The following is an 11,328-nucleotide window of genomic DNA, read 5'->3' on the forward strand; positions in this document are numbered from 1 at the left end:
CTTATTGCCTTTGGAAGAACCTCACCTTGGCATACCTTCACCTTCACCTTAAATATTTCCCTTTCTTCTTCCCTCTCTCTCTCTCTCCGTCCCTCAGTCTCCTGACTTCTCTCTCTCTGTCTAGTTCTCTGTATCTCACTTTCACTCACTCAAGTTCAGTCTGCCACCTACCCTCTCTTTCATTCTGGCAGCCCTTTCTTCCTTTGCCTTTAAAGTTCTATTTCCTCACCCTTTTCGTCTTGCGTTGGCACCTCAGTCACTATCTCCTGCACCTTTGGTTTGTCATTAAGTCTTTTTCCCTCCGACCCGCCTGTCTCGGCCCTCTCTTCAGATGTCATATCGCTGCTGACCCCTGCATTTTCCCTGGCTCTTTTTGCCGCCTCGCCCTCCCCATCCCCAACCTCCCCAACCTCCTCCTCCTCCTCCTTCATTTCCTTTTTATCCTTCGCCACTTTCTCTTGTTCCCTCTCTCGGTAGATGGCTACCAGCCGGTTGAACTTGGGCCCCCACTCCTCTAGGCTGCTGCCGCCGTTCTCCAGCTCCCGGTCCCCCTCCTCGCTCTCCAGGGAGCTGAGGGAGCCCGCCTGCGAGCCGCTGCCCTCCAGGCCGTACGTCTGCACCGAGTCATACGGCGGCTGCAGGGGGTCAAAGGTCACCTGCGCCAGACGGTGCTGTAGGAAGTCGCCCATCCGATTGGTCAGGTCCGAGCTGCCGCTGGCCCCGCCGCCGACTCTGGGGGCGGGCATCCCCCTGCCTAAGCCCCACCCTGTTCCGTAGCCCAGCATTCCACCAGGAAACGGTGCCCCCGGCGGAGGCGGTGGCGGTGGCATCATCACGTGCGGCACGTAGTCCCTCCCACCCACCGCGAACACACTGAGCATGCCCACCTTGTCAGAGTGAACAGGGGCGGGTGGCACCGTGGGAATGCGCCCACCTCTGTACAGGGTGCCCTCCATCGTCCGGTGGGGGGGCTTCTGCAGCCCAGCTGGGCTTGCGGCGGCGGTGGTGGCATTGGTGTGGATGATGTTACCGTCCTTGTGTTTGTTGTTGCTGCCGTGGCCCCTGGAGGACTCTGATGCCACGGAGGACGGTGGCAGCCGAGGGCTGGACGTGGTGGTGTCAATACACGGCAGAGACGCAGTGGTGTCCGTCTGGCTCAGGGAGGAGATGCTGTTGTTCTCCAGACAGGAGCCGTTCTGGCTGGGGCTCGTCAGGATCAGGGTCTGGTCCGAGAGCTGAAATGGAACATGAAAATGGAAATGAAACAAAGTAGCTCATTGGGGAATATGTTTAGAGAGATAATTGCTACATTCCGCTTTGAAAAGGTCATGTAAATACCTCTTAATTTGGAATGAAAGGAAAGATCAAAGTGAACTCGCTGCAACTATTTAATTCTGAATTATTAATTTGGAATTAAAGACATCATGTAAACGTATAGTGATTAACGGGAACGGCAATGTGGATGTGAAAGGCTGAAATAAAATTAATTATCATCTGAATTAATATTACATTTCTTATAATCGAGGACTAGAAACGGGATAGTTTAGAAGAAAAGTGAAGGAGTCAAATCCACGATTCAAATACAACACAGAGCAGGTGTTGTGTAAGTAACTCCAGTCCTGGGGTCCGTTTCTCGATTCTTGTCGTTGCTAACCGTCTTAAGACCGTCTTCAGACCGTCTTCAGACCGTCTTACCGTTCCGTTGGATTTAGTGGTGAGTGTCGCTGTCGAGAGAGAGTTGAGTCGCTCTTACGAAGGACGTTGCTACCGTCGTTAGCAAAGACGCTTTCGAGATACGGACCCCTGATCGGTGTATTCCAGAGTCGTAACCCAAAGCAGAAAGGAGCAGAAGTTGCACACCAATAGCCGATGCAACAATAGTTTATTGCATTATATGGATAAAAGTGCTATCCATATGTGCATAACATTTTCTGTCACATAAAGTGGACTTTTATCACTTTTATCAATTAACTTGTGTTTTTTTCACACACCTCAGCTGGCAGGTGCATCGGAGATGGCCTTTGGGTCACTCATCAGACAATTTGAAAAAAACTGCTGCACACTGACCATTACGCTGTTTTCTTTCATCGACGATGTTTAGGACCAAAATGTAGAATATACAAAAAAACTGTGAAATGGTCAGTGTGTGGGAGTTTTTTCAAATTACTTTTATCAATGTAATGCAATAAACATTGTCTTTGTATTGGCAATCGGTATGCGAGTTCTAGACTATTCCTTGCTGCTAGAATCAGAAACGACTATACTAAACCCTGTTGCATATTTGATCCAGTCATCCTTTTGCAACCAGCAGATTGTAATGAGCACGCCACTCGTGAGACAAGCACATCGGCTAATTACTGAAATCTGCTCTGCACAGGCAGTGGCAAAACACTAGAAGGGTTTTTTTCCCTCAACTCTCTGAGACTGACACGGACACCTGTGGAGTGGGAATGAGCATCTCTTTAGCACAATAACAAAGTCTGTCAGACTGACACAAACCCCTATTATAGGCTTACGTTTTTCAGGCAGGATGCAGGCAGGATGGCAGTGCTAGTTGCACTGTGTTAGCAATGTCAACGTAATAGTATTGTGGTTAAGTTGAACATTAAATTGTGCAATGCAATCGTGCAAAAATCATGAGACGACATTAGTTCTGGACAGACTGTGGAGGTCAAGAAGCTCGCCACTTTCCCCTCATCTCTCGGATTGGTCCAGGTGTGTCCCCTCAGCATGTGTCTTCCCTAGCAATTGGACACACTCTTTCGGCACGCCCTTTAAATTTTTACTCCGTATGCTGCTTGCTTTTTGCTACCCACGTCCTCCTCTGCTCCTCCTTGTCGTGTCTGATATGGCATGTTCTCTTGTCATGTCGCCTGGTCTGTTCATAGGGGAATATCTGCATGTATTTTTCCCTGTCCTGCTGGGGCGAAAACACCTCTGCTGTTGCCTGACTCACTGCTTTATCATCATGGCGGACTCCTCTGAACAGAACCATACTGCCAAATATAGCCTAGCTTTTGATACCTATATAATTTCATTCAGAATCTACTTGTGTTTCTTTACTAAAAATGGGTCTGATACAAAATGCATTTGAATGACAATCTTAATTGCATTGTGTTAGTGATGTCGTAGTAATATTGAAGTAATATTGTCGTTGAGTCAAACAGGATGTCATGGAATGCAAAAATGTGTTTAAATGCAAAGATGTAGCCTATCTTTCTGTATGTATGTATGTATGTATGTATGCTACTGGACATCTTAATTTCCCTCGGGATTTGATACTCTATTCTACTCTACCCTAACAATGCATTAGAATTGACTGTACGTAGCCTACTACAGTGTACAACAAAGAAAGAATACCTAGGCAGGCCCTGAATAGCAATGGAGAGGAACTGGAACTTAAAGCTTAACATTTCAGTTCACTCTTCAGTGTAGTGTACTGTGTGCCGTGTCTGTAGGCTGCATATTGCATTTGCCGCCTACCTGGTCTTGGTTAATGATCTGGCTGTCAGAGGTGGCTTCGCTGCCTCCCTCGCTCCCTTTGGGATTGCTGTCATCCGTGGACCCGTCCGCCGCCTTGTGTTCGGACCCGTCCTGACTACTGGGCCGTGCGGGTCGGACGCAGACCACGGCGGGTTCCATGGGACCGTAGTTGCCCTGGTGGGTCTGGATCACCAGAGTCGGGTCGGCCCGCTTGCCATGTAGGCCGTAGGAGGGCAGCTTGGCCAGGTCGATGCCGCTGATGCCACTGCCGGCGGTGCTGTAGGGACTGGCGTGGTGGCTGGTGTGCTTGAGGACGGGCAGAGTGTGGATGCTGTAGCAGTAGCGGCCGTACATTGGCGCCGATCCGGGCCGACGCTGGTCCGCGCTCGCGTTAGTGCTCCAGCTGTAGGTTCTGTCCAAGTTGTGTTGGGAGTACCTGCGATGCGACATGGCAAACTTGATTAAACTTGTCCAATTTTAACTTCTAAGTAGCTCTGTGAAAATAGCTTGTCATAAAAAGCCAGGTTGTAAGGAAGTAGACTTCAGAAAAATACACATTCACAGACGCACACCAATGGCAAAGTCTCATAAGCTCAGATCAATCACTTCATCAATTACTTCAGATAACAAGAGTTGATTTGTGCTGTGCTCACGTGGATTAACGTCCCTACAGGAAAACATCAATTGCCATGGCGATTAGATGTTCTCCTTTTCCCCCCCAACTCTTTTGGTGGTAGTGGTGGTGGGTGTTTGTGTGTTTGTTTGTGTGTGCATGTGTGTGTGTATGTGTGCGTGTGTGTGTGTGTGTGTCTGTGTGTAGTGTGTGCGTAGTGTGTATATGTGGATATCGAAGTCTTGAAAACCTAAAAGGCACGCATGTCTCTTCTATTGTTTCCCTCTGGTAAACACTTCAGTTTGGATCAATCCAACGCAGATGAGAGCAGTCAAGCCTAATAGGGAAACGCAGTTCATTTCCATTTTAATGAACGTACTCTGCTCTATTATGGTGGTGGGTAATTGTGTTTGCAAGCTGGGGGTTTGAGAGAATAACTAACAGTGGTATGAAAGTGATGCTGCTGGAATGAAAAAAGAAAAGAAAAGAAACGAGGGGAAAAAAGGGGGGGGGTGGAGAATGCTTGACGCCAGAATGAGTGGGAGGTTTGGTGTAATTTGTTTGCAGTGCAGGTACACACAACCAGAGGTTACAGTAGCACGCGATGACAGGAGAGGAGAGGAGAGGTGAGCTGCTTTCATTCCCTTAAGGAATGTTTTCATTTTATCCTTATTCGTTTTTTTGCGCTCTGTCTTTTTCCCCTCTATCCATTTCTATTTTCTGTCACTCTTCCATTCTCACTTTCCTCCCACAGCTCCCCTGTTTTCCCCAATTCATGTATTCGTTCCCTTTCTCTCTTTCTCTGTCTTTTGCACACTATATTCACTTTCTCTTCTTCTCTCACTGTCCATCTGTTTCTCTCTCTCTCTCTCTCTCTCTCTCTCTCTCTCTCTCTCTCTCTCTCTCTCTCTCTCTCTCTCTCTCTGCTCGCCTTCACTTTTCTCACCGCCACCCTCCCACTCCCCTTGGAGCACAAACACATTTTTTTCCATATAAAAAACCCACACTTTTGCATTGGTGGCAGCTGTGGCCTAATGGTTAGGGAGTTAGGCTTGGGATCCAAGGGTTTTAGGTTCAGAACTCTGCGGTATGCATGAATAATGTGTGAGAGAGGGCGACTAAATAACTGTAGTACTGCACCCCCATCCATGGGCTGAAGTGAAGTGCCCTCCAGCAAGCCATCTCATCTGATCTCACCTCTCACTCGCTGCTTCAGGGGGGGACTGTCCCTGTGTGGAAATGACACGCTCTGCTGGTTCTGCAGCTAAGTGTAAACTAATGTAATATGAGTTGCAATAACAATGTCGTAATATTAATCTATGTATATTACTGTATATTCCAATGTAATTGAATGTAATGCACAGTAATTTGGTCATTCAGATAGGATAATGTCATAACATATAAGGAAATCTCGTGCAATGAATTAATATAACTCATGTAATATAGTATGGTAAGTTAGACAACCTAATGCAATGAAATTCTCTCTTTATATCTATAGATTATAAGAATGTAATGTGGGGAGCGCTGTGGCGCAGGGCTCCAAGCCCCCCACATTTGGGCGTGCATTGCCCACGGGGACCTTGACTCTGCCCAATCTCTCTCTCCCAGTCATTTCCTGTCTACTCAAACACTGTCCTATAACAACAAAGGCCAAAAAGTACTTTAAAAAAAGAATGTCAGGTAATGCAATGTAATGCAGTGTCCACTCACATGCTCCTGCTCTTCAGGAGTCGGCGGGTCTTATATAAAAATGTAAGAATATAGTTTGGTGATGGACTGCTGTCCAGTAGTCGGTGGGCCTTCATGTTACACAGTACATTATAATACACAATGTAATGTCATCTTTTGTCATGGACTCATATGTTGCAGCTGTCGAGTAGGCGGTGTTTCTCATAATTATGTGCGTATAACACAGTGTCATGTACATGTTGGTCATGCACTCACTCACATGTTGCGGCTGTCTAGTAGGCGGTGGGTCTTCTATTATGCATTATGCTGCGTTCAGACCAAGGGTGACCTATGCTGCCTGGTAGTGGTGGTAGTTGATGACGTTTCGCCATATGGATGCGTTTTATTCGCTCTGGACGTGACATTGACATGTTTGATTTAGCTTATCACATAACGGCTCTGACTTGACAGTCTGGGACCTTCGGAGATATAAACATTCCAATTGGTTTTCGCCGAACCGCGTCATAGCTCATTACCATAATGTTAGCTTGACTTTAATCATTGAAATTCGCTATGGTCGCTCAGTTCGCATCGTCCCTGGCTCGCTTACCCTCCATAGAAAAAGAATGATTTCCGTTGCTCAGTTAGCGTAGGTCGCTCTTGGTCTGAACATTATCATGTAATGTCCACTCACATGTTTCAGCTGTGGGTCTTTATAAAATACAGTACATTCTCATGTACGATGCAATGTATTGTAATGTCCTCTCATATGTTCCCAGTGGGTCTTCATATTATACAGTGTACATAATAACATACAGTAGAATGAAATGTATTTTGTTGTGGACTCACGTTGCGGCTGTCTAGAAGGTCTTGTATTATTATTTATAACACATAATGCAATGTCCGCTCACATGTTCAAATTGTCCAGGAGGTGGTTGGTCTTTATATAATACAATTGCAGTACAAGTATAATGATGAACTCACATGTTGCGGCTGTCGAGTAGGCGGTGGGTCTTGAGGGCGCTGTGTGGGGCGCTCTTGAGGGCCAGGATGTCAAAGGCGGCCGTGTCGGCCTCGCCGCCCCCCTCGTCGTCGTAGGTGATGATGTTCTCGTGGATCTCGTCCTCCTCCGTCGTGGACAGCACGTCTCTCTTCTGGCGGCGCAGGGACAGCGCTAGAGCTGCCACCACTGGAGATGAGGGGTGGCAGGGCGGAGATGGGGGATGGGTGTGTGTGTGTGTGTGTGTTCATGTGTGCGTGTGTACGTGAGAGAGAGAAAGAGAGAGAGGGATACAGAGAGAAAGAGAGAGAGAGACAGAGAGAGAGACAGAGACAGATAGAGAAAGTGTGTGTGTGTGTGTGTGTATGTGTGTGTGTGTGTGTGTGTGTGTGTGTGTGTGTGTGTGTGTGTGTGTGTGTGTGTGTGTGTGTGTGTGTGTGTGTGTGTGTGTGAGAAAGTGTGTGTGTGCGTATGTGTGAGTGAGTGTGTGAGAGAGGGAGAGAGAGAGAGAGAGAGAGAGAGAGAGAGAGAGAGAGAGAGAGAGAGAGAGAGCAAGCAAAATAGAAAAGTGTGTGTGTGTGTGTCAGATCGAGAGAGAGAGAGAGAGGGGAGAGTGAAGGGGGTATTGATGGGGTTGGAGGGAGGGCACACAGGGACAAGCAGAGGGAGAGCGGCGAACATTGTAACGTGTCATACGGCAGTAAATCAAACCTCTATAAAAGTCATGAATTGCAATGCACCCCTGGATTATGCAGGGACCCTATGGAGCCCTGGGCAAACATGATTGAGCTGTCGCACCTCATATGAGGTGGGGGACATAGTGTGTATATGTGTTTTTACCCCGCTGACTGAAATACACTGCAACACAATACATGCATAGTGGATGGAAGGAGGATGGAGGGATGAGAGCATCGGAGGGATGGAGGGAATTGGTGAAGGGAGGGGTAAGGAAATGGGAAAAAGAATGTGCTAGAGGCTGGGGAGAGAATGAAGGTGAAAGGAGAAGGAGGGCTAGAGATGGAGAGTGAGAGGGGGAGAGAGAGAGAGAGAGAGAGAGAGGGAGAGAGAGAGAGAGAGAGAGAGAGAGAGAGAGAGAGAGAGAGAGAGAGGGAGGGAGGGAGAGAGAGATAAAGAGATGGAGAGAGAGAGACAGCGAGAGGGAGAGGGAGAGATAGAGATAACGAGATGGAGAGAGAGAGAGATGGAGGGAAGAAGAGAGTGAAAGAGAGAGAGAGAGAGAGAGAGAGAGAGAGAGAGAGAGAGAGAGAGAGAGAGAGAGAGAGAGAGAGAGAGAGAGAGAGAGAGAGAAAGACTGGGTGACATGGCAACCGGTTGTAGGGTTTGGCAAACAGATTGCAGACACTGAAACAGCAATGTGAAGTGGCACTCAGTGTGGTGTGTAGTGTGTGTTTGTGTGTGTCCATGTCCATGTGTATCTGTGTGTGTGTATTTGTATTTGTGTGGAGTGTGTGTGTGTGTGTGTGTGTGTGTGTGTGTGTGTGTGTGTGTGTGTGTGTGTGTGTGTGTGTGTGTGTGTGTGTGTGTGTGTGTGTATGGTGTGTGTGTGTGTGTGTGTGTGTGTGTGTGTGTGTGTGCATGTGTGTATTTGTATGGTGTGTGTGTGTGTGTGTGTGTGTGTGTGTGTGTGTGTGTACATATGCGTGTCCATGTCTGTGTGTGTGGGCTTGCGTGTGTGTATGTGTGTGTCAGTGTGTTTGTGTGTGTGTGAGCGTGGCCAAGAAGCCACTCAGAAGACGTTCCAGGCAGCAGACACGAGGGCAAAAGCAGGGCAACGAGAAGCGACAACAAAGACGCTGACAAACACGGAACAGAAGAGAGGAGGACAGGACACAGCAGAACGGAAGAGAGCAGGGCAGGGCACAGAAGCAGGCGAAGCAACAAAAAAAAAAAAAACCTGCCGACACAGTTTTGCAAAAACAACAACAACAACAGTTGCAACTATTACAGCCACAACAAAAGCCACAATAAGGTCTGAAAAACAACTCTCAGAAGCAGCCACATCTGAAGAAAAGCCTCGAAATATGCCCCAAACGTCACAATTCAACATGGTATTGGCATGGCAGCATACTGATGATATTTGTACTGTAGACTTTGTCGAAGTGAAGGTCAAAGCATAAGTATAGGTCTTATACAGATATACATATTCCATCGTTCCATAGGCACTATTTGCACCTAAAAATCAAAGGTAATCTGTGTGCTGTGTTTTATATGTATTTACTGCCTACACACACATCTGTTTTGCTGAGGGCTTGTGCACTTTGTACATTAAATGTCTTATAGGCATGACAGTATATAAATATATAAGAATGCAGAAACAATAGAGAAATGTATGCATAGCAGCACATTATATGCAGAGCAAAGGAGTGTAAAACTTGAAAATAATGCAAATGACTAAATCAGAAAGTGTCTCAAATATTTTAGTTCAGAGGGTGCCATTTATAGGTCCTGTGTGTCACATTTCGCGGTGTTCATCATCAAAATTTATTTTGCGCGTTCACAGGCCTCTGCTTCTGTCGTATGAATATTTACCATCACTATCCATCTCAAGACGTCCCGTTGGCTTTCAATTTTTTTTACCTTTGTTTGTATTGTATATAAAGGGTGGTCTGACATCCATATTCATGCGTCATCTCGAACTGCTGTGTCAAATCAGGGGCCGCCTGGGGTTCTGAATTTCTAGTTTTTCGCTCGCCCTGTCATTACTTTCTCAACAGCTCTAGGGGTATGGCATGGTAACCTCTTGGCCCTGATGATGAAGGGAGGAAACATCTTATAAAAGGAGGGAACCCACTACACTATTATCTTTAAATTTTACATTTGTATGTACACTTATGGGTGGTCCGATCTCCGACATCTTCCCCCACGTTGAACTATTTTGCATAATATGGGACAAACGCAGTTCGGAATTTCTCATTTTTTGCTCACTATGACACGGTAAGCTATGGGTATCATAAGCAATGGGTATCCTATTGTTCCCTCTAGGCTCTGGCACATCCAACTGTTACAAAATAGACCTTCAAGCACACACATCGAAATGAAGCCACATGTAAGGTATAATAGTGTATTATACCTCCAGGTACAATTACTCCTGCCAACTTTTGCCACCATATTGCAAGGGATGGATTCATGAATGAAATAGCTCTGGGCATTGAATGAAAATGAGGTCCGTTGGGAAAGTGGGATGAGAGAGGCGGGGGTTGAGTTTGTTCTGGATCCTTCGGGACATGTGCACCCCCCTGGGCATGGAACCATTCATTAATCCACCTCTGCATATTGCACCTTAGAAGTCAGTTACAGCAGAAACAACGAAAAAAAACCACACACACACTTGGTAGAAACATATTTAATTACTGCACAAAGGCTACCACCCTAACAACAAGCAGTTGCAATAAGTACACCAACCTACGGACACAGTGACACTTCCAATTCTCTGTGTGCAACAGAAGCAGCATCAGCAAAGCATGTGCATGGTTCACCAACATTTTTAGTAGCAGAAGTCAGGTGGTGCAACCACAGCTTACAGTAAAGGTGCACTGTGTAAGATTGTGGCCAGAGTAGGTATTGCAACTATGCTGCTCATTGAAACTGTTCTGCCTATTGCCAAATTTGACATTTTCATGAATATTAATAAATAATAAACCAATATTTACTAGTATGACCAAAGGACAGTAAGATTTGCAGCTAAAATGCCCATTTCTGGAAATTCAAAATGGCGGACCATGGAGAAGAACCCCCTTTTTAATGTCTGTAAAATGCAATTTTCCCAGTCATAATGAATACTTAGAATTTAATGGTGGTGGTAAGTATTTGTTCAAAAGGAAACATTTGTGAATGGGCAGCATGAATTCTGGAAATGAACAACTAAAACACAGTGCACAGTGCACCTTCAAGTCACTATTGGATTATTATTTAAATTATTTTTTTGATTCCATGTTAACTAAACATGCTGTACAATTAATTCCTGTACCAAATTGACACGGGGCATTAGTTGTAATTGCACCATATAAGGGGCATATAAGGGACCACAATGGAAATAAGTCTACAGACCTTTTTTGTGTACATCCCTGTCTATTTATCCCTTTCAATGGTTATTGTTGCTGTAAAATGTTTTTACTCTCTCTCTCTCTAATCTAATAGACTAAATAAATTCATTCACTCATTCATTCATTCACCACTCTGACGTCTGCTTCTAAAAACATCAACGGCCCACACACAGTACTTGTTGACAAGCAAACTCCAACACACCCAGCAGTGTGGTGGCACAGCCCAACAAGGCCAGCTTGGCAGCATGGGGCTATATATTTACTGTCAAATTAATGTGCTTGAGTTTGTGTGTGATTGTGCGGGGGTGAAAGAAAGAAAGGTATGAAAACATCAAGAGAAGAGAAGAAAAGAGAAGAAGTGAGAAGAGAAGAGAAGAGAAGAGAAGAGAAGAGAAGAGAAGAGAAGAGAAGAGAAGAGAAGAGAAGAGAAGAGAAGAGAAGAGAAGAGAAGAGAAGAGATGACCAGAGAAGACAAGAGAAGAGAAGAGAAGAGAAGAGAA

At 45.9% G+C, this 11,328-nt stretch overlaps 1 protein-coding gene across 1 annotated transcript in view; it reads right to left on the reverse strand.

Annotated features, from left to right (window-relative positions):
- Positions 1-209: 209 nt before the first annotated feature.
- The window catches only part of LOC134451580 (cadherin-24), a 67,803-nt gene continuing 56,684 nt past the window's right edge, over positions 210-11,328 (reverse strand). The window contains exons 11-13 of the mRNA XM_063202086.1: positions 6,749-6,953; positions 3,484-3,919; positions 210-1,235 (exon numbers count right to left, since the gene is read on the reverse strand). Of these exons, the coding sequence (XP_063058156.1) occupies positions 210-1,235; positions 3,484-3,919; positions 6,749-6,953 (1,667 nt within the window). The remainder of the gene's footprint in view (positions 1,236-3,483; positions 3,920-6,748; positions 6,954-11,328) is intronic.

Source organism: Engraulis encrasicolus, chromosome 6, assembly GCF_034702125.1.
Source record: "Engraulis encrasicolus isolate BLACKSEA-1 chromosome 6, IST_EnEncr_1.0, whole genome shotgun sequence".
Taxonomy (NCBI): domain Eukaryota; kingdom Metazoa; phylum Chordata; class Actinopteri; order Clupeiformes; family Engraulidae; genus Engraulis; species Engraulis encrasicolus.